General features: G+C 47.1%; 1 protein-coding gene across 1 annotated transcript in view; it reads left to right on the plus strand.

The window, feature by feature from the left end:
* The window catches only part of ITGA9 (integrin subunit alpha 9), a 288,355-nt gene extending 283,451 nt beyond the window's left edge, over positions 1 to 4,904 (plus strand). The window contains exon 28 of the mRNA XM_036267254.1: positions 4,360 to 4,904. Coding sequence (XP_036123147.1) covers positions 4,360 to 4,458 — 99 coding nt within the window. The 3' untranslated portion in view covers positions 4,459 to 4,904. The remainder of the gene's footprint in view (positions 1 to 4,359) is intronic.
* The last annotated feature ends 19,339 nt before the right edge of the window (positions 4,905 to 24,243 follow it).

The following is a 24,243-nucleotide window of genomic DNA, read 5'->3' on the forward strand; positions in this document are numbered from 1 at the left end:
GTGTGGAAAAACATTGACTCCATTGGATTGGAATTGGATGTGGGGTTGCTGAGGGTCCAGCTCACACTCAGCACTTCCCAATCACTTCCCAGCATGCTCAGCATGAGCTCAGCTGACAGCAAAAACATCGGTTTGCCCAGCACTTCTCAAAGGTTCTCCCCGATGTAACCATGAGCGCTAACGCGCGTGCGTGTGCCCAAGGACGGCCTGCTGCAGGAGAGAGATGTCTCTGAAGTCTTGATGTAGCTTAATTTTTAAGAAGTGTATCATTCTTTGTAATATATCCATACTTGAATAGAAAAGTTGAAAAGACAAGTTTTCCAAAAACTGAGGAAAACCGACGCCAGGCAAGGACTCTGCCTGTTCCTTCTTAGTCTGAGTCCTGGGTGCACAGCTGTGTGCTCCGCGGGCTGCAGTCCCAAGTTGGCTTCGGGGCCAGCGTGAAAAGCTGTCATGTTTCATGGCTGGAAGAGGTCTGAGAACACCAGTGGTCTCTAGGGCAGAGACAAAGAACTGGGGTTCAGAGGCAGAAAATGTCCTGTCTTGAAGTTACTAATTGAATGATTATTATTTAAAGATACAAACAGTAGTTTACTACCCCAAGGGGTAGTTCATTGGCGTGTGAGCAGTCATCTGGACTCTGGGCTCCCCATCTCTTACCTGTCAGCGCTTCTGAACAGGTCCTGTGGCACAGTGCAGGCCTCGTGGGGCCATTGTTCGGGGACCATTGCCTGGTAAACTCAGAGCCAGGGCTTTGGGTTCTCTATCAGAAACGAAAACCAGCTCCAAACAAAAGCACTAAGGCAAGTCTCATTTTCTGCAATAGAATTAGTTTGACCATCTAAGAAGCAAAATTAGGTTGACAGAGGCCCCCACCAGACTGCAGGGCACCTTTGTGCAAACTAGTAAGCAGTGCCCCTTCCTCCAGGAACTTGACTTCCCTCTGTCAGAAATTCAGACTCCACTGATTTCCTTAGAAAAAGACTCTCTACTGACATCTTCTGGAAAATAGTTAAAATACATTTGCAAGTCTACATCTTTCATGTGCGTTGGCGCCCGCACCTCCCAACACACGCTTACGCCCGGCACAGCCTGCGCTGCTGTACCCAGCACACCCCATCCATGAGAGAGGATCGTGTTTTAAGAAATGGTCTTTGGCTCCAAAGAATGACAAACAGCAGCAGCAGCTGCAACCTTCCCTAGTCTAGAGAGTACACCGAGGTGGTGTTGGGAACAGGGCTCTCAAGACCCTGCCGTGTTGGAGTGGGGCATCCAGTTGGCCAGGCTGCTTCTGGGAGGTGACTTTAGGACGAATACTGATAACCCTCCATTTGAAAGGAAAGCACTCGCTCCTGGGTGCCTGCGGGAGCACACGTGTGAAAGTTCGCCCATGTGCTCTAACCCCTTGCTAGACTGCTTGCACTCCATCCAGTCTTCACACCAGCGTAGCTGTGAGAAAGTGAGCCGACTCTTGTCTTTGGAGATGAACAAGGATAGTCTGTTCGGCAGGACAAGGTGCAGATGCTCTTTACATCTAGAACCCCATCCACTGCGCCCCTGCCACCCTTCCTACGGGTGTTCATTCATTCAGTAAGTCAGACAAAGAATGTGGAGCCCTGTATCAGTTAACTCATGCTGCGTAACGGACCACCCCAAAGTCTAGTGGCTTAAAAGCAGCCACCATCTAGATAGCTCACAACTCCATGGGTCAGACTGAGTTTAACAGGTGGCTCTCCCGTCTCAGCTGGGGCCCCCACACCTGCAGGCAGTGGGGGTGGGCTGGTGGAGGAGGTTCCCAGCTGGGTGGACACTCTTCTTTCAGCAGGCTAGACCACACTCATTCACGTGGCCCTGCAGGACTCCAAGACAGGGAGCAGCAGTGTGCAAGGTCTCGCGAGGTCTCCTGTGGCACTGACACAGCATGTCCCCCATCACATCCCATTGTCTCAGAAGTCACAGAGCAGATTCAAGGTGTGGGAAATAGGTGCCACCTTCCTCATGGGAACCGCTGCGGTCATGTGGCAAAGGGCACAGAAACCGGGGGAGCGGAGGATCGTGGGCACCTCTGCAGTGTGTCACTGATGCCAAGTGCCGTGAGCTGAGCTCTGAGGACAGAAAGCACAAGCTCCGTCTTCCGGGAGCTCGAAGACGAATGCGAACGGTAAGAAGGGAGCAGACAGTTCAGATTCGGCTGCATTAGTGCCACGGGAGAGCGATGTTACTGGTCTGAAATTGAGAGGAAGGGATTACTGAACCATGACACGGGCGGCAGGCAGAGTTATGTGCTAAAGAATCTTATTTCCATATTGTATCCAGCCTTATTTTCTTGATTATGTTCTCTTCAGCACAGAAGAGGTACATGACATCCCCCCCCCCCCCCCCCCCGTCAACCGTCTTTATCTTTAAAGAGTGATCGTTCCATTAGTAACTTCTCAGACATTTCCATGAACTCTTAGGTTGCTTTTCTGGACTCCTGCGGGTATACTTTGAGGGCAGTGACAAGGACCTTTTTCTAATTACCCAGAACATTCAGGCCAAGCCCCTTTTCCATATCCCTTGCAGAGGGGAGACAGCAGTAGGAATTTGAGGAGAGAAAAGTATATGTGTGGGGTTGTCAGAAAGTGATGTTCTGACAAATGTGGTCTGATGCTGCTGAGAAGAAAGCCCCAGGGCTGAAATCACTAGGACTCACTGTCTGCTCACAGCCCTGGCCATGAGGACTGACGCTCGCCACACAAGACCCTCGCCAGTTGTGTTAAGGAAGCTTCTGCTTCCCCGGTCATTCAAACGGCACCTCTTCGCTGACTCCATTCAAAGTGAGCGCTCAGGATTTCCTTGGCAGTGTAGGTGGAGATGTTTCCTGGCAGCTCTCTTGATAGTTCTCAACTTTGGCTCAATCAATAAGCCCCCATCTGGGGGTAGGAAGATGGTAGAGCAAGACCGTTCCTGACCCCCAGTTGCCTTCCCTGCTGGGGAGCTCACACATCGGATGACTGTAGGTGCTTGGCTCACCAAGGAGCATGCAGACCGAGGCACAGACAACAGGAAGTTAGATGTGCTCACGTGAGCTGGGTTTGCTTGATGGTTTGCTTAGGGCAGGTTTCTCTGGGCGTTCATTGTTGGCAGCAGACTGGAGAGACTGCTAGTCTTGAGCCTTTTCAAATATGACCGAGGGAATCGTAAGCTCCTGACAGCATGGTGCCACAAACCTGCGGTGCAGGAGACCAAGTGTGCGTGTCTGTGAATCCACTGTTCAAAGGGATGAAGGGAGGACTTCAGGGAGGTGATTTCTTTGGAAGGTGATCTCAGGAAGCACTGACAGGAGCAGGGAAGTAAGACAGGGAAGACAAGGAAGCCAATAAAGGATATGTCAAGCTGGTTAGCACTGCCAGCAAGGGCCACTGGGAAACTGCAGGACATGCCCCTCGGGGGTATCACATCCAAGGAGAGAGGGAGCTGGAGGACCCAGTCCAGGCAGTCATGCCTAAAGGCAGATACAAGGAGGGATGTCTGACCTCAGAAACAGACACCACTAATGCAGGTGAGCAAAGGTCAAGAGATGCCAGGTCACCCTGAGCATGGGAGCAAAGGTCAGCTTTGGGCTACAGAAAGTTGCTTAAATATCAGGCAGTGTAGTGCCTACAATGACTGAGAAAAACAAATGTTCATGTCACCATATGTGAAAAACCAGAAGACCTAAGAGGGGAAGGTCTTTTCAGAACCAGGCTAAGAGAGACTGCCCTCCTGGGTCAGGAAGAGATGCCAGTTCTGGGGCGTCCACGCTGCCGGCTGTGACACACAGGTTTGAGAGCAAGATCGAGAGGACAGTGAGGTAGAATGCAGACGTTCAAAAGCCTATTATGTGAGAGCAGCAATTAAATTATTCCACAATGGCTAATATCTCTCAGGAAATTAATCGGTTTATCGAAAGCCAAATAAGCTCCTGAAATGCCCAGCCCCTGGGTTTCTTAGATCCTTTACTGTTCTACTATACATGGAAAATCTCTTTAAGAAAGAAAGAATGCAGCATTTCCCAAACTCATTTGACCATGAGACCTATTTTACTCCTAAACACCTTAGACTAGCTCTCTGTGACTAGTATTCCCCAGCACATGGTTTGAGAAACGCCCCGCTAGAAGCATTTTGCAAGGAACCATCCTAAGGTGGCCTGCAGGAGGTCCGTGCACTTTGAACAGTGGCTCCGTAGAAGGCTCTTTCCGAAGCAGTTTAATTGGAGGAGTTTTCCGAGCCTCCCCAGCACTGAGTAGAGGTCACGCCACCTCCTGGGCCAGGCTGCCTTGTGATCTGAACGGCCGATTCGGCAGCACTTCTAACCGGGCTTCTCTGTCTGCCTTTCAGATGGGCTTCTTCCGCCGAAGGTACAAAGAAATTATTGAAGCCGAGAAGAACCGGAAAGAGAACGAAGACAGTTGGGACTGGGTCCAGAAAAACCAGTGACCAGCCACACCAGTCACATGACCCAGTCGTTTCGCCTGTCGTCTTTGATCTTTGTATCTTCCATATTTGGAAGAAAGAATGTTCTCCAGATTTTTCGGAGGCCCCACTGATGCTGTTCTCATCTTCATTCTATCAAGCCCGGGTGCCAACCTGAGGCCGCCACTCTGGCCAGGTCCCATGACTGGAGCCCACCACTTCCTGTCAAGGACGAACTCTGAACTTTGGCAAGCAAGCTGCGGAGCCGAGCAATATTTATGGATGCAACACGCGTGGTCAACCCTCAGGGGAAAACTGTTACCTAAAAGTATTTTTATAAATATAAGCCTTTTATACTGATTATGTCTTTATATTTGTATCGATGTTTTATTATTTCTATTAAATAGTTATATAATTCACTCAAGCACTGATATCTGGCCTGGAAACACATGTACATTCATACAGATTTTTAAAGGATAAAAATCTTCTTGTTCTTTGGAACTTGCTGTTACAACAGACTTGCAGACAAAGTGATCTGAAGAACCTCGTGTCGTGACTCCACCAAGCTTGTGGCGCTGCGAATCGACTGTGTCTGTGACAGGACCCCTGAGACGTGTTACATCTTTATTGCCTGGAGTCAAGTTTGAAGTCATGTGCTAAAGAACCAGAAGTGTTTTTTCATACGTACATTTCATTGGAAGATTCCCAGCAGGAGTCTGGATGGAAAACCTGATTCCTAGCAACAGGTCTGCTCTGCCTCACCTCCACACAGAAGACACCTCACCCTCCCTCCAATGGGACAATAGAATGGGAGCAGAGCTAGCCGGTCATCTGGTAAACCTCAGAATGGCGTCTAATCCTGGACATCATGAATCAGAGGGTGTGCACCACAAGGACTAAATCAGTGCCCACCAAGCAGAGACTCATGTCTGAATGTTGTGATGTGTTGCCTTTGCGCAGTCATTGGGGTTCAGAGGTCTCCATTTCCCAGTCACTTTTGCTGTCCCAGCTAATGATAATTGCCAGGTCCTCCCAGAGATGACCATTCAACCTGTTCTCTCTCTCTTTCTTTTTTTTAATAGTGTCTTTGGTGGGGTTCCCAAGAAGCAGACCCCAAGACAAGGATTTGCATGCAAGTAACTGATTAAGGAAGTGTTCCCAGGGGGCACCAGTATGGGAGTGAGGGAAGCAGAACAGGGAAGTGGGGGGGGAGGAAGCCAGGGAAGGGTGCCATTTCAGGGATGTCCCATGGAGGGTAGCTTCCTCCTGATCCTGCAGGGGAGCTCTGGAGGGTAACTTGCATGTCAGGGTTGTCCCAACCTGAGGCAAGGGAGCTGAGCCTTCATTCTCTTGCATCCAGGGCTGATGTAAATTTTTCATTCTCAGTTCCTACTGGCAAAAAAGGCTTTAATCACTCAGGGGTAGTCCTCTAAAGAGAGATGCAGGTGCACCCCAACCTGGGGAGGCATACAGAAATGATGCAGAAGGATCTGGGCATAGCCCCAGCCTCCTCCTCTTCCCCCGCCCCCCGCATGGTTGAATGCTGAGTTATGGCCTTCAGTTTCCAAGCTTTCTATTTGAGTGTTTATTATCCAAGGCACTGTGCTGCCCAGTTTTGAGAGCATTGTGATTTTCTAACAAGACAATGAGATGATGGCTGTAGCATGCTCAGCACTGCACCCAGCGCCGTCGTGAGCACTCAGTAACTGTTAGCTGCGATGGCTCTGTTACCGCTGCTGAATAACCATCTGATAAGAGGGGAAACGTGTGACTCAGAACCGGATCTGACAGAGTCCTTCGTGGCTTGTGAGAGCCTGTTCAAGCCCCAGTACATACAGGCGGGCATCAAATGGGAATGAAACAAAAAACAAGATGAAGGATCTTTATTATAGGACCTTGTCTGCTGGTGGGGGTCTGTGAACATTTTTGGAAAGACACAACTCAACTTCAGGGGAGATAGGTTTTCTATCCATTTGGTTAATACTTGCAAACATCGAATGTTTTGGCAAAATCATGAGGGTGCTGGGAAGTTGTGCACCTGGCGCGCAACATGTGTGTCTTTTTTTTTCTTCTTATGCACTGACCCCGAAGCAGGAAGATTATGAATGTATCATGGTGAATATGGGAACAGATGACAAGGGCCAGAGGGTCATAGGAGGTGTGAAGGAGGCTGATCTTAGAATGAAGTGAGGGATGTTGCATCTAAGGGATGGAGGCACAGAGGTAACCGCAGGACAGGTGGAGGCAGAGAAACCAGTTCTTGCTCAGAGTTTGCCTGTGAGTTTTATCAAAAGTACTAAAAGCAGCCTTTAGTGGGTTTTAATCACTCATTTAAAAGCTATCCATGGGGTCCCTGCTGTGCATCAAGCACTGTGCTAGGTCCTGGAGGTTCCCCAGAGAACCACAGGCACATTTTCCTGCGGCGGAGTGTAGACCGTGGATGTTTTTTATGAACCCCTGCCCCCTTCGCAGTTTTCCTTTGCTTTTGTTCATTGTGTCATGTTGTCCTTTAAAATTTTTAGGGGGTAGTCCTGGGCCGGCTCCATCAGGGATTTGGCCAAATACTTTTTTTTTTAATCCTCACCCGAGGACATTTTTGCATTTATCTTCAGATAGAGTGAGAGGGATGGGGGGGTGGGGGATGGGAGGAGAAACATCGATGTGAGAGAGACACATCGACTGCCTACCACCCACAGGACCCCAACCGGGGCCGGAGACAAACCGCAACCGAGGTGTGTGCCCTTAGCAGGAACCGAGCCTGGGTCTCTCTGGTCCACAGGCTGACACTTTAACCACTGAGCCACACCGGCCAGGGCCCAAATGCTTTTGTAACCACTCACCAGCCTCCTGCAAGGGGTGCAGACCCACTGGTGATGTGGAAGAGGAACTCGCAGGCCAACGGTTCTGCCAGCCCGAGGGAAAAGCTCACTCCAACAAGGGAGGGCTCCTAGGGTGGCGTCAGCTGGATCCACTTGCTCCAGGACGGCGGACCCACGTGAGCAGTCACAGCCCCAGGAGATCGCTAACCCTTCAGAAGGCAGTGTTGAGAAAATCCTGCTTGGCATCGGCAGGAGCAAATACTGGCAGCCCCTGCGGGAACCTGTTTGGGGAGGATGGTGCCTCTGCTTGTCTGGTCACGCTGAGGAGCAGGTGGGGCACCGGGAGAGGGAGAGTCCAGCACATTGTGACCGCGTTCCCGGCTCGGGCACTTCACTAGCTCCCCGCCGCTGGCCCCAGCTCAGGAGCCCTCAGTCCGCTCTCAGGGCAAGCAGACAGGGTGAGTTGTGTCTGTGTTACTTCTCCAGAATATTCTTTTGCAACTCCACAGTGCATTCCAATTTCTACCCTTTCCGTTTCTTTGGATTTGCTGTGGAGTCCTGTAAGACGGTGATTATCAACCAGTGTGCTGCAGGAGTGTTTAAAACATGCAGTACCTGACTACTTTGTCAGGGGCACGGACCTCTTTTCCCTTAGGTTGCCAGATTTTTTAACAAGGACAACAGCCAACACAACAATCGCTGTCTGATGTGAATGAATCAAAATTGTATCTATTTTTGTCAGATTGGCAACAAATATATATATTTTGGTGTGTGGCAGAATTCTAGGAATGTGTGCCATGAGATGAAAAAGGTTGAAAAATCAGTTTTAACCAACTATCAGAAGGATTGTGATGCTTTTTAAATATTAAAAAAAGGACCTTTGTAGAAATGGAGTGAAAGCGTGCCCCCCTCTCCAAAAACAATTTGCTGATGCTCAGTTTACCTGGGACTCACGAGTTTGGAACGTCCCCAAAGTGAGCTCTGGACCTGTCGCAACGGAGCCGTGGAGTCTGGGAGCAAGGAAACACTCGAAGTGAGCGGGTCCAGTGGCTTCATGGTGCCTGACAGGCACACCTCTGGAATGACCACTGAGGTCACTGAGGCTTTCTCGGTCAGTTCTTCAGGAGAATTCCGCCAGCATCACCAGGAACATTCTGAGGACTGGTAAACGTAGAAAATCCCATAGAAAGCCCTTCACTGAGTCATGGGGATCCTACAGGCCTTGAGCCAAAGGGAAAGAGGTTAAAACAAAACCTGCAGGCCTCCTGGAAACGGGTGGGGCTGGTTTTCAATAGGAAGCATAGTGGATCCCTCCAGTGATATGTGTCTTGAATGCTACCTGTTCATCCCCAGCAGAGTAACGTCTTGAAAGGTTGAATGCAGTTATGCATAGGATGCATATGAATCGTTCACCTGGTGAAACCTACCTACACCTGATTCAAACCGCCCCAAATTTACTGTAAATTATAATTTGGGGGAATGGCCCTTTAGCAGACAAAATGCAAAATACGAGTGTCATTTTGGAAATGCTCCAATATACAGGGTTTTAGTCAATGTTTGGTTCTGTGATACAGAGCAATAGTATACACAGTGGAGAATATTTTCTGAAACAAAGGACTGAAGGGAGGACCTTCTGGAATGTCTTCTGATTTTCAGCACATTGCAGGGACAATGAACCAATTTCCCACATGGTGCCGTGCTTTATAGCACAATGGTCTAGATTTCATACTTTGTTAAGGTTTTGGGTGTTTTTTTTTTTTATTATTATTATTATTCTAATGTGCACGGTGTGACTGGCAGAGTGAGTTTCGAAGCTTTAAGAGTGATTAATTGCATGCAGGCACCCACGCTAACTTCACTTCAAGAACTTGACTGATACATTCATGTACATTTGCATTGAAGAGTTTTGGCGGGAGGGGTGTTCCTCCTCCCGAAGTCACATGTATTTAAAGTCTATGCAGTCACTTCTAATTCACTTGCACTGTTTGGGAAATGCAGGTTTACAAAAATACATGTTTCGAATAAAATTTAAAAAAAAAATGGCTGCAAACAATTCAGGAATTCAGTCTGAAATTTCTTTGCTAATGAAGAACTTGAACCTTTTTTAGGATGTTGAAGATGGGGATGTATGTGCAGGTCCATCTACTTGCTCATGAACAGGCCACTAAATGTGGCTGAACTGTTCCTGATCTTTGGCCTCCACTTAGTGGCCATCACCCTCTCTGTGCATCACCTACCTGCCCAGGGCCACACCTGAGGCCTTAGTCTTAAGGGAAATGTGCCCAAGTTGAACAGAATACATTCCTCATTGTTAGTACACTGCTTCCACATGCATCCGCCAGCCAGGCACTCAGCGTTTTCCCAGTAGCTTTTTGGTTCGCATTGTTAGACTTTCACACACATTGTGCTCTCTTAGAATTTTAGTCCCCTCCATCTGTTTAGTTATGTCCCTATTCTTATCTCAAATGTTGTTCACTTGTGTGTTTTTCTCTTTTTTCCCTAGGTGAGACCAATAAAGATATACCTCTTTTATTGGTCTTTTCCAAGAATAAGCCTTTGGTTGTACCAATCAAGTCTACTGGTTTTGGCTTTCTAGTTAATTAATCACTGATCTTGTTAAAATTTATTTTACACCCCTTTGGTTAAAATGCACACACATACACATCACACAGTATAGAGGGGGTATGAAATATAGACATTAAAACGGGCATCTTTAGTAGGTGGGATTGTCCATGTTTTGCTATGCTTTTTGTTTTTACTAGCCTGAATTTTAGTTTTCTATAGAGGGCATGTATTTCTTCTGTAACCGTGAAGCATATACAAATGATATACATCCAGGAGAGCATGCAATGATTAAGCCAAAAAAAGATTCCAAATTGTAGGTCTGGAAAGGAAGAGATTTGTTTGCAGCAAAGAGCATTGATGAGCCTGACACTTAGGACAAGGGTCCAGCAAGTAATTTCAAGCATTTTAATTCCAGATGCTTCCTGGCTTAGCAAGACCTGCCACATTCCTCATGCTGATCAAATGCGCTTCTCTACCCGAGGCTGCCCAACCTGTTTCCCCTAAGCCAGAAGAGGCCTTGACAGACCCAGAGGACTTGAAAGATAGGACATTAAGAGGAAGAAAAATCACCAGTTAGTAAAGTCTGCCTCAATTCAATCAGGAGTTTTTCAGTCCACCAGACTACCTCTGGTCCTTAAGTCTATCTATTCATTAGGTTACTGTGCTTAGTAATAAAATTAATGTAAGTGCTTACTTAGATCTCTGTCTACACCAGCAACCTGGTTGGCACCTATCCATCAGCAAAGCCATTGGTCCCTGAGGTCATGTGTGTTCGTTCCATGTACACATCCAACTAAAGTGGGTATAACTAGGTATCACCAGCTCTGTGCTAAAATCCAAGGCTGTGCCATTCTGGGGCTGCTGCCAAACTTCTGCTTTGCCTTGAAATCTAGTCTATATAATTTTATATTTTATTGGATATGATTCTTCTGTAATTGAAAAAATCCTAAAAGAGAGCTTCCATGATCCCATTCTTGGCTGTGAAACAGTCAAGCCTCATTCCCAAGGCCTCTCCATTTACTTTGTGCTTAAACTAGCCAAAGTGTGCTCTGGTTTGTTGCAACTGAGAATTCTCTCTCTTCTATACTAGTATCAGGGTGACTGCCAACAACAGACCCTCAAGGAGATGGGATCTGGACTTGCTATTTATCTGGTGAAGCCTGAAGACAGTGAAGACCCATGAGGGGTGAGAGGGTGATGCTCCAGCAGCCTGAGGCAGGTTCTCAAAGCACGGGTCCCATGGAATGAAGGCAAAGTTTGGGGAGGGACTGCAGCCCTAGGGAAGGCATGAGGAAGGACTGTGGAGTCAGCTGGTTACTTCTAACTACCCTGGACAACTTTATGAAAAAGAACAAGCAATTCAAATTCTAAAGCTTTGGTTCAAGGCAAGGTCAAGAAACAAGGGACTTTCTGTGATGAGGCTAAAAGAATGTTCATCTCATGCAGCCACGGAACTGAAGTTGCCAAAAGTCAGGCTTGAAATCCTGTGGGTTGTCCAATTGTAAAATCCATTAAATTCACAGATGATCAGATCTGCGTGTGAGATGCAGGGCACTGAAGAGGCCTGGATGAGGAAATGAGTGAGACCCGAGTTGCAATGGGGACATGTGGCAAGGTGCTGTGAGCTACCTTTGCTTCTGTCTGATGAGGCTGTGCCTGCCCCACTCGAAGGCCCAGAAAACAGAGAAGCCTGTTTTCTATGTGCCCCACACCCCTTACCCCTTAAATGCCTTCAGATCTACAGGAAATGTCCCCCCCCCATGTGGGGGTCAATCACATCGTCAAACCATGAAAGAGAAGAAGCTCACACACATTTGCCATTAGGAAAGGCCGCGCGGTGAGGAAGGCCCAGTGCCCAGCTCAGCTACGAGGCGAGGCGGGCCCAGCCATGCGGAGCAGGTAGGAAGGCTTTAGGGGATGCTGCTTGGCCAACAGGCCAATGCAAACGAGCACCTAACACGTTAGGACATAAGGGAAGGAGACACATACAACCTGAGCTCAGTTCGGGGATGAATTAGTGAGATAACCATGGAAAAGGAGGAAAAAGACAATTATTGATTTCAGGGAAAACAAAAGTTGAAGAAGCAAATGGAAACAGGTGCATTGGCCTCAAGCTCCCGCCTCCAACTTTCACGGTTGCCAAAGGAACGATAGTCACAGCTCTCACTGTAAAGCATCCTAGTCCGGCCCCTAAGTCCTTGTGAGTTTGGGTGTGGAAGTGTGTCTACCCAGGGAGGATTCAGGGCCTTCCAGGGTAACACCCCACCCCTCAGCAAACTGCAACAAGGCTGTGGAATTAGGTTACTAACAATAATCATACATATAATCATATAAATAATCATACAAAGGGCATTATAAAGGCATGCAAAGGAAAGGTTTGCCTGTTCTGGGAGATCAGGGAAGGCTTCCCTAAGGATCAGGCCCTTGAGAAGGAGAAATGAGTATGTGAAAAAGGAAGAGAGAGCATTCCAGGCAGAGGGAACAGCATGTGCAAAGACCTCGTGGCAGGTGAGAACCTAGATTGTTCAGGAAACTGAAAAAAAAACCCAGTGGCCAGAGTGCAGGAGCCAAGAGGCACTGGGGTGAGGTGAGGCAGGACAAGCAGAGGCAGGAACTCTGCAAGCAGGTGCTGGGATGACTAGCCCTCTGCCAGTTCATAGGCTACGGGAAGGGCCAAGGTGAGGGCAGCACCAGCAAGCACCCCGCCATCAGGAGTCTGAATTACTGGGGAAGGAATCAAATAATCTGGCTACCGGCTGTCCCCTGGTGGTCAGGACATGTCGGGGCAGCCTTCTCAGCAACTGCTTTAAAAGTATATGGATCTTTTTTGGGTATTTACGGGAACAGAACATTTAACTTCCAAAAACGTCAGTGAAGTAGTGCCGAGAGGCAACAATAATCAAGAAATTAAGTTATGCAATTAGTGGGAATAATAGGAAAAGGGAAAAAAAGCGAACATCTTTTAAAAGAACAAAAATAATTCTTCAACCATAAATTTATAAAAGCAATGCTTTAACTGGGCATTCATTTCAAGTTGTAGAATTATGGAAAAACTGAGAATTATGATGAAGCATAGCACATGATCATAGTGAAATGGGGCCATTCTCCAGGCCCCCCAAAACCATATATATCATCAAGGAGATTCACTCCTAACCGCCCGTGTAACAATGGGTGAAATGCCATTAAATCAATAGATGTCCCTGGGCAACATTTGCTCTACAATGTCATTGCAGTTAATAGAGACATCTGAATTTTAAATACACCTTATAAAGACAACAGAGACACACTTTGATTCTAAGCTGTTTATATGTTTTGCTGTTTAATATAGATTCTTTTCCATGTCTATATTCATGTATGTATATATGAATCCTTCATTGGATGCTCGGAGCCCATGAGTTGAAAATACTTTTTATTGTACATAAGGCTCTTTACTCAGGTGGTTTATCCTAAAGTTTTCTGAAAATTAATACTATTCTACTTTAAATATATGACCTTGAGCTGTGGCATACTGAATTAAAACACCAGTATTTTGCCTACCAGAAATGTCAACATTTCTTATTAGATATCTGTAAGAATGTGAAACAGGATGGCTTGCTATTTAGGAAGTTTTTTTTAAAGGAAACTAATAACTCCAAACAAACAGTGGCAATTCCAGAAAAAAAAAATTATAAACCAAAAAAGGACAATAAAATTAATGAGTCATACATACATCCAAAATATTATCTTCTACAGTATTAGTTCTAATTACTCTTTGGGCTCCCCGATTTAAAATAGTTTGATAAATGCTATGACAGATATAGATTCATCCATTTAATTTATTTGAGGAACAGCACTCAGCTTAATACATTTTCATTTTTTTAAATTCACTTCACATTGATCATATGCCGTATGCCAAAGTCTTAATATATAAGATCCGTGTTATTCTCTGAAGAGTTCCTGAATTTGCTTTTTAACAATTTAGAAGATCTTGCTTCCCGTCATTCTAGAACTATAACTACCCCAAATAGTCTTTCTTTGCTAAATTGCCAATTTCATCAGCCGGAAGATTTCACCTCTTTATCATGGAGTCTCTGTGTCATGGATAGTACCATTTCGTCATGGAATGCCCTCTATTTCTCCACTGGGTGAAGTGGTTTATTGACTGTCAATTTGTAGAGTGCCCTCTGGGATTATCCGCATGAGAGCTAGTAAGAGTGGAAACATATTTCATCGCCTTTTCTGTCCAAATGGAATTATCGTGCACACTATATCATCCTCCGACGAGAGTGGCTGACGTTCCCGTGAATGACCTAGAGTCTCCATCACCTGGTTGTCTATACAGAGTCCTGGCTGGAGAGTCGTGGATGTCAGGGTCCGACGACTTCCTCTACCATCTCCTTGATGTGATAGTTCTTCTTATACATGTGTGTATTTGTATGTATCTGTACATTAGATATGCATATGTAAGGACTTGGTTTAAAACCTGTTCCTCCGAGTCACGGAAAGAGACAGAGAGACAGGGGCAGGGGCAGAGAAATTCTCCTCCCACCTTGTCCTCATCTGCCCAGTTTCTTCGCCCTACTTCCTCCAACCTGACTAACCACTATTATTTGTTCCTTTGAGCCCATTCAGATTTTCTTTATAAACTTACAAATATAAATATGGAACTTTGTTTTTTTCCTTTTTCAGACAAAAGGTAACCTGCTGTATACACTGTTCTACAACTGTGTTTTTCCTTCTCCATTCATAGACGGCATTCCTATTCTTCTTTTCTTGTTTTTATCCTCACCAGAGGACATTTTTTTTCCATTTTTCTGTTCAGATAGAGTGGGAGGGAGAGAGAGAGAAACGTCGACGTGAAAGGGACACATCGAGTGGCTGCCACCCACACGACCAACCAAGGCCGGGGACAAACTGCAACCGAGGTAAGTGCCCTTAGCAGGAATCGAACCTGGGTCTCTCTGGACCGCAGGCCGATGCTCTAACTGCTGAGCCAAACTGGCCAGGGCCCTATTCTTTTTATTACTGTATCTTCCATTGTTCTAAGGTATGGATAAACCATAATTTATATAATGTCCCCCTTTGAAGGAAATTTAATTTATTTCCGATCTATGATTACTGCGGTAGGTAGCCCTGCACGTCATTTTGCCTGCCTACGAGCACACCTCGGCACAAGTGTCAGGAGTAAGACTGTGAGGACCACTGATCTACGCATTTGTAACTTCAACAAATATTGTCAAATTGCCCTCTGTAAGGGTGCTACCGTCCCACTCCGAACCATAGTGTGCTGGTTCTACCTGAGTTGTTTTCAATGGTTTCTGAAGAGAGGAACATTTTGATCACTTCTCATTTCCTATCTATAAACAGTCATTCATGGAACAAATATTACCAAGTGTTAACAATGCCCTAAACCCTCTTCTTAGGCCCTAGTGAGTAAAGCAGTGAACAAAATACACAAATCCCTTTCATAACATTTTATTGTGAGACAGAGAAATGGATGACTAAGAGTGGACATAGTATGTAACTTGCCTGATCGTTGAAAGCCTGAGTCACAACTCAGATGCCACACAGGGAACTTAAATGTGTGAAGAAGGTCGGGGGGAGTGGTGGGCACTCTGTTGTCCTGGAGACCACAAGCCTGTGCGAAGGCTGCAGCTACTGCTCCGCTCTACACTAACGGGCTCGTTGGCAGACCTTTCCAATTCTCAAGAGAAACCAGAAATCTATATTTTCATGTGATAGCTCCCCATGTTAATGTTAGAAACTAATTTAAAGTTTTAGAAAGACACATTTTTAAAATTTTTTTAATTGATTTTTTTAGAGAGAGAGAAGAAGGGAGAGATAGAAACATTGATGTGAGAGAGAAATATCAATTAGCTGCCTCCTGCACGCCCCCTACTGGGGATTGAGCCTGCAACCCAGGCATGTGCCCTGACTGGGAATCAAACCAGGACCTCTCAGTTCATGGGACGATGCTCAATCCAGTGAGCCACACCAACTGGGCAGAAGACATTTTTTTTTTTTTTGTAATCCTCACCCAAGATACTTTTCCATTTATCCTCAGATACAGTGGGAGGGAGGGAGAGAGAGAGAGAAATATCGACGTGAGAGGGACACATTGATGGGTTGCCTCCTGTACAACCCTGACCAGGGCCGGGGAAAATCATAACTGAGGTATGTGCCCTTGATTGAAATTGAACCTGCAACTCATTGGTCTGCAAGCTGATGCTCTAACCACTGAGCAAAACCAGCCAGAGTGAAGACAAATTTTTTAATGGGTCTAGACAAGTAGATACTGAAGTTTATGTGGAAAAAGAAGCATACCAGAACATCTAGGAAAGTACTGAGGGGAGAAAGCTTTAGTGGGAGTCAGGTGCTGGCCCTACTAGACATTAAAACATACTCTAGCCCGGTGGATTGAACGTCCTCCCATGGACTTAAAAGCCACCTTTAATTGCACATTAAGTTTCCGTATGTACTTAGGTTGATTTGGGGGTATTTTATTCTATTCTGTGCTAGGGTAGAAGCAGGGTAGAGAGGGTGTGGGGTTAGGGGTGAGGCACGCAGGATGGGGTAGTGACATTCTCTGAGTATACCTGTCTGTGTAGTTCTGACTTTAGGGCCACGTCCCACTTACCTAAAAAAAAGTCAGCAAGAATGGGGGAACATCCTAAAATAGAATTAGACAGAAAAAAATGACCCCAGTTAGGGAGTGGAAGAACTAACCCAAGTAATATTTGAATAAAGCATTTCGACAAAAGACAAAGAGAACCGTAAACAAATATTGACCCCTACTTAGTGGGTTGGTTTTGCAGCAGAATAGATGAGCATTTCTGAAGCTACACTCTGGGTATTCTAAGCTTGAGGATACAAATGTATTGTGGGTAACGGGGGACAAGTTTCTCACTCACCCAGAGGGGAGACTATAAAGAATCATGTGGTGTTAGACAGGAATCGGAGGTATCACTATAAACTCAAGGTATTAGCCCGGCCAGTGTAGCTCAGCGGTTGAGCGTTGACCCATGCACCAAGAGGTTGCCAGTTCGATTCCTGGTCGGGACACATGCCCAGATTGTGGGCCTGATCCCCAGTGGGGAACATGCAGGAGGCAGCCAATCAATGTTCTCTCTCATGGATGTTTCTCTCTCTCTCTCCTTCTCCTTTCATCTCTCTCTAAAATCAATAAAGAATAAAAATTTAAAAAATTTAACAGAAGGTTGAATATAGATAGATGACTGATAGAATTTATCGTGTCCGCTGAGTGAGCCTAGAATCATTAACAGCCCAGGTCTTGGTTTGTAAACACCATTCTCTACCAAAAAAACCCGAGCCCCCTTGGATAACGTACTAGAAAGTAGGGAAGAGCTCAAAGAATAACGGGAGCTGCCACACACACACAAAGAACAACCTGAATGGACTTCCACTAATCAAACCGGGAAACCCTGGTGGCAATAACCGATTCAGACAAGAATCAGCAACAGATGCTGAAACTAAAAGGTAAACATTTGATAAGAATAAGGATATTTATATTATCTCAAAGCACCTCCCCACAAAATGCTTTTTAATTAGAAAGGGGGCATACAAAGGGGCAAAACGTATGGGGGGCAAACCTTAGAGACGCTGCCTTAACCAAGGGATCAAAGTTAATGTTATCAATAATGCTACAGCCCTGGCTGGGAAGCTCAGCTGGTTAGAGCTTCATCTGGATACACCAAGGTTGTGGGTTTGATCCCTGGTTAGGGCACATACAAGAATCAACCGATGAATGCATAAATAAGTGGAATAACAAGTCAGTGTTTCTCTCTCTCTCTCCAAACTCAATATAATCATTTATTTTTATTTTTATTTTAGGGAGAGATAGAAACATCAGTGAGAGAGTACATTGATTGGCCGCCTCCTGCGTGCCCTCCACTGGGGATTTGGCCCACAGCCCAGGCCTGTGCCCTGACCGGGAATCGAACCAGAAACCTCTTGGTGCATGGGTCGATGCTCAACCACTGAACCACACTGGCTGGGCAATAAAAACATTTTTTTAGCCCTGGCCGGTTTAGTTCAATGGTTATAGTGTTGGCCTGGGGACCAATGAGTCGCAGGTTTGATTCCAGTCAAGGGCACATACCTCGGGTACAGTTTGTCCCCGGCCCTGGTCGCGTCACGCGGGAGGCAACCAGTCGATGTGGCTCTATCATATCGATGTTTCTCTCTGTCTCTCTCTCTCTCTGTGTCTCCCACACTATCTGATGATAAATAGAAAAATATCCTCGGGTAAAGAATAAAAATAAACAACAACATTTTTTTAAGTAACACTACAAAAACATGATGTGCTTCACGTGACATGTGACGCACTGGGAAGGATACATCACTTCTGTAGTGTTCCTGCCAAAAATGCATAGCCTGAGTCTAATCATGAGGAAACAACAGGCAAAGTCCTAGTAAGGGATAGTCTAAAAAGAAAAAAGAAAAAACAAAAAAACACACACAAAAAACTGGCCTGTAATCTTCACAACTGACCAGATCATGAAAGACAAAGACAAACTGTTCTAGATGAAAGGAAACAAAAGAAACATGAGAATATAATCCTAAATTGAACCCTAGACTGGAAAAAAATGTTTCTTCTTTTGCTCTGAGAGGCAGAAGGATCAATTGGTGGGATGTGAATCTACGAAGATTAGATGATTATACCGAAGCCATGTTAATTTCCTGAGTCGATCAGTGTGCGTGGTCGTAGAAGAGACTTTTCTTAGGAAATATTGGCTGAAGGGTTTAGGAGTAAGTGTGCAACTTACTCTCAGATGGTCCCAATAATAATATGCGGGATAAAAAGTTCACGCTTGGGGATTGCGGTTGAAGAGTACATGGGAATTCTTTATTCTTGCAATGTTTCTGTAAGACTTTAATTTCTAAAGAACACTGTGAGTCTACACTATACAGAAAAAAATTACAACAACAAGCCGTGTATGCCCCCAACACAGGCCCGTGGGCTGGATTTTACCCCTGGGCTGCCAGTTTGTATTATCCAGTTTAGACCCATGTTCTTAAATTGATTTTGAGTGAAGTGTTGCTGAGGACAAGCATTACGAGTGCTGGAGGCTACATTCCTACACCTGGGACTTTAAAACCAGCTTAGCACCAACAAGGAAGCTGCAGAGACATCCCTGGTGATAAAGCAGTTCATCTGAATGCGGCCCGGGCCTCAGAGATGAGGACGAGCGGTTGTGGTCCAGTCTTCCCAGCCGAGGGCCTGCATCTTGTTGGCTGCCTTTGGGAGGGACGAGCATCTTGCCTCCTGCTTTCTGATCTTGGTCTTACACAGCTCTGGAGGGGTACCTAGCAATCTTCCAGAACCCCACTGTTGAAAAAAAAATGTGTTTGTATAAATAAAGGAGAAAAGAAACTTTAAAGTTGAATTAAGTTGTGAAGGGAGAAACATGTGTTTCAATATGGGAAATGTTCTGGGCACATGGGCTTTTCTACGTCGGAAGGAGAAGCCAGGTGAGTAGCAGGGCCTCCTTCACGGGTCCCGTGCAGCATATAGGGTGGTCTCATCGGAGGGTGCAGCCCAATCTGCCAGCAAGAGGATGTGTTAAATCAGTTTGCAGACTGCGCCAGGGGACATTTATGCCACCTCTCCCTTCTCACCTGCAATTGTCTTTCCCGATTAATAAGTCCAAAGACCAAGGGGAGCACAGCCCAGGAGCACTGAACACAGAGGAGGAAGCTGCCTGGGAGGCTGAGAGATTACTGAAGGTGAAGAGGAGGGGAACAGATTCTGGGCAGATAGAACGGCACATGCAAAAGAGACTCATGACAGATATAACTTTGGGTCTGCGTCTTAGTCTCTTGCCATTTTTCTCCATATCCTGATTTCTCTCTGGGAACAATGCAACAGATAGGCAGTCCAGAGTTACGAGTTTAGCTTCCTGAGGACATCAGGGCCTAGTGAGCACAGATCTAGTAGATTGTGGATCTCAGACCTCATAACCAGAATACAGAAATAGTGCCCATCTCGGCCCCTGGTCATATCCTGCTCATGCCAGATAAACACGTCTCCGCTCAGACTGAGGAGATGTTAGTTTTTATTGTTTAGCCAGAATACTTCTCTAGATTTCCGTCAATGCCATCCCTTCTGCAAACAAATTAAGTACAGTCATTTTCTGAGCTGCCCCAGTTTAGGCACAGTGTACAAGAGTGGTCAGAACTGCGAGTCAATATCTGGAATTAGTCCCAGCCAAGGACTTGCCCTGTAATCTGGAGCAGCTGCTTCCTGGACAGAAGGAGCCCCAGACATGAAGGTGTCCATTGCCATCTCAGCTCTGCACACCAGCTGTGTGACTGAGCAAGCCTCTTAACCTCTCTGAGCCAGTTTCCTCATCTGTAAAAAGGCATTATTGATTTCCATCTCAGAGAGGTTGTAAGAGTCTGATGACAGGGCTTGACATGCCTCCGGTTGCATTAGACTCTTCCCCAAGCATGGGGGCCGGAGTGGGGCAATCTTTTATACCTCTGGAAATACCACCACCAGTCCACAGCCGATGGGACCAGGGCAGGCCCATGTCTGACATCTGTGGAGCAAGAGAACATTGGAGGCCCAGACTCTGTGTGCTGTGTGGGTTTTCTTCACTCCATCCAATCCAATCCAGGAAACAGCGAAGAAACACAAGGCTGGAAGACCAGTTACCTTGCAAATGATCAGAGTCCCTGAAGTTCTGCACTAGAGCATGACCAAGCCCAGGCTCCTGGTCCACAGCCTGTCTCCCTCCTCCCCAGACACGTGAGGTCCACATGTATGCACGTGGACTCTCCTCGACCTGTGCATTCCAGCTGCATCCTCACCCTGCCCAGCCACACCCTGCAAACAGCCACCCTTTGGCCACCCCTCACCAAGGATGAAGTCAGCCCTCAAGAAATACTTCCAGTGATGAAATGCATGCTGACCTTAGAAGTGGGTTCAGAGCTGTGTGGGTAGGATATTTCAGGGTCCTGGGTGCTCCAAGTGTGTTCTAGAGAATATAGTCAATAATATTGTAATACTTATGTAATGGTGCCAGGTGGATACTGGAAATACCAGGGGGCACACTTTGTAAAGTATATGATTGTCTAACTACTATGCTGTATACCTGAAACTAATACAAAATAGTATTGAATATAAACTGTAATGAAAAATAAAAATGTTAAAGTAATTTAAAAAATAAAACAGGGCCAATGGGTGCACAGACTTCAGGTAGTCACATGTCCTGTTGTCCTGCAAATTCCTCATCCCATAGAGGAGGGAAAGCTGGACAGGGGCCTGAATGTGTCCTTCTGAAGGGCAAGGCCCATGGCAAAAGCTTCTCTTGCTTAGGTCTCAGGGCAATACTGGGGTAGGATTGCACATCTGACCTCTGGGCAGCCTAACCTAGAAGGTAGCCTGGCACGCAAAGCTCAGCCCGGAGAGGAGAATTTGGCAAACTGTACTTCCCAAAACTGGCCACCACAATATTTCCATTCCATGCTCTTCTGTTGCCTTGCCATGTCCCATCAAGAAGTGGAGACTTCTCCTCCCCCTGTACCTAGACAGGGTTTTCTGATGGCCTTGGTGCACAGAATGCAGTAGAAGTGGCCGTGAGTGACTTCTGAGACTAGGTCATAAAATGTAATGTCATTTCCCCCAGGGCTCTCGCTTGCTTGCTTGGAGGACACTCACCCTGGCCACCCAGCCACCATAATGTGAGGAAGCTCAAGCCACTGGCGAGACCACTGTTTTAAAATACAGATTTTATTATTCAGCAACAGCAAGGCCCATAGACAGGAGACAGCTGCCACTGAAAAGAGAGTTTGTTATACTCCTACTTCCCAAGAGAAGGGGCACACCATGCCATGGGGGCCACCACCAGTACAGGACAGGAGGCAGAGGGAGAAAGGGAAACTGTGTCAAGAGATCTGAGTGTGGTTTCCATGGAAAGGAACGGGTGAGACAGGGTGAGCAGGTTTAGGATAGGCTGGTCTGAATCACTTCAGTGGCCTCTGGGGTGCAGGGACTGTCCCTGGGTGTCTGGCACCCGGCCCTGCAGTGATTAGGGAAAGGGAATAGTGGCCTGGAGTGTGAGAGCCTCGTGGAGGAGCGGTGCGGGGCTGGTTGTCTGCACAGGAGAGGCACGCTCATGGCAGCTGTCTGCTGTCTCTAGGAACGGGCTTGCCTTGCCAGGGCGGGGCAGCCACTCCAGCATGAGTCAGCAAAGCCCCAAGATGTCAAAACACGAGACTGTAAATAAGAGGCACAGCTGCTGCAATCAGGCGTGGGTTTTCCAGCCAGCAGCCCAAAGGTCTCAGCACACGGCCAGCATTGATGTGAGGAAGTGAGTCTCTGGATGAGTCCAGGCCCCCCACCCCACAGCTTCCAGGGGTTCTGGGACACCTTGTAAGGCAGAGATGAGCCATTCCTGCCATGCCCTCCAAACTGCAGAGCTTATGCATGTATTTTTGTTGCTTTAAGTCGCTAAGTCTTAGAATAATATTTTATACAACCATAGGAACCTGAACAATAGTAATGGACTGAGCCACACTGATTTTCTCTCTCTCCCCCGACGTGAACCTGGGACTTAAGAAACTTCATGAGTTGCTAGCAGGAGGACGAGTGGTTAGGCCCGAAGAGAAGCAGTGTGGAAGACACAGCCCAGACACAATCACCACTTACCCTGCAATAACAGGAGTGCTGGTCTGGGGTGGCCCGGGCCCTGAAGGACCTAGTTTCCTGAGGTGAGCAGTGGAACCGGGTCATCCCTGAGGTCTACAAAGTGGTGAGTTTCTCCAGGGTCTGAGCTGGGTCCCTGTAAGAACCCTGCTCCGGGGCCCTCATCCTGGTCCTTCCCTAAGAGAGTCTCCAGTCCTTGCATCCACGGGATCCTCTCTTCCTTGGGGACATGTGGTGCCCAGTCAGAGGTTGGCATGCAGTAAGCAAGCAGGATGGGTGAAACCTACCCACCTTCCTTTCTCCAGCCAAGAGCTGTCAGGGGCTTGTAGAGACAGTAGTTGTTCAGGAGCTTTGTGAATGCTTCAGGTCTGGTCACATCCAGGTTGCAAGTATCTTCATTTCTCAAAAGCATGTTGCTTTTAGTATTTTAAAAACAAGTTTAATGGTTCCAAGTGTCTAAAAATTGTACTTCCTTGATCCCATCTCCAAGTTCAGACTGGGACAGGCGCCCCCTTCTAGTTTGCACTCATTCCAGAGCCTTTTGGGCAACAGACCATCATCTGTGTGTTCCTGCAGGAAAAGCAAGGCCCAGAGAGAGGAAGCACTTGCCTGTGGCCTTTGTCAGTGGAGACAGGGCCTCCCAGCCCTGGGTCCCCACATACTGCTTCTCCGCCGCCCCGGCCAGCAGTCAGATGTGGAACACAGGGAGGCCTCCCATGGCCACGTTAGACCGGAGCAGGACTGTGTAGACTGGGGGTCACTGGGGTCAAAACCCCATCTGAGAATCGGTTTTAGTGGTGCATTTGGGACATTTGTGTAGCACAAAGCACAGCGGACACTGATGAGTGACAAGGGGGGGGGGGCAGGGACGGACAGGTGGACTTATTAAGATTTCTTTTTCTCCTTGTATTTTTCCCTCCCCCAGTTCCAAAGGAGATAGCCCAGCTCTCTGTCCACCCAGGCCTCTAGGAAAGTTTGTGTGAAAAATAGAAATTGCTAGCAAACTCCTTTGCTCTCACCATGATCATGTACATGAGGGACGGTCCGAAGAGACCCAGAGGGTAGGAGGCAGGGTTCAGGGGGAATAAAGGCGTAGGTGGTGCTTGGCAGGGCTGGGATGCGGATGCCAGAGGGTGGGGTAAGGAGGGAGAACAGTGCAGTGCCAAGGTGAGAGAAATCAGCCTGGGCAGAGAAACCTTGTCACGTGTGTGCCATGTCTTGGCATGTATTTGAGCCTGTGCACAAGTCAGTTTGTACCTGTGTGTGCCAAGATGTGCATCTGTGACCAGACCTGCCTGTGAAATACCTCACATCACTGACTGTGGGCATGTCTGGGGCTGTCCACCTCCGCTCTGCAAGCACAGGTCAGGGAATAAAGGGCGTACCTGTGGCTGGGCCAGAGCCCGGGGCCCGGGGAAGCTGGGAGAGAGGCCAGATGCCAGCAGCTAGGCAGGAGCAGCTCCACCAGCCTGGCCAGGTGATACCTTGTACCCTGGGACATAGGAGAGGCGTCGAAGGGGCAATCCACCTGGGGGTTAGAAGTGTGGGGTCCCACCTCAAGGGGCTCATTGGCTCCAGAGTCACTAAATCAACTTGGGACTCTATGACATATTGCCTATTCATGAGCCAAAGTCATTCCTGCCAATGGGCTGAAGACACAGTGCCCTGCTCCAGTTGCTATTCCTTTGTAACATGGTTTCGGGGTGGGACCAGATCCTCCCCCCACCCAGAGCTCCCAGGGAGGACCTGAGCCCAGGGCTGTGTCCCCTACTTCCA

Source organism: Molossus molossus, unplaced genomic scaffold (genome assembly GCF_014108415.1).
Source record: "Molossus molossus isolate mMolMol1 unplaced genomic scaffold, mMolMol1.p scaffold_m16_p_18, whole genome shotgun sequence".
NCBI lineage: Eukaryota > Metazoa > Chordata > Mammalia > Chiroptera > Molossidae > Molossus > Molossus molossus.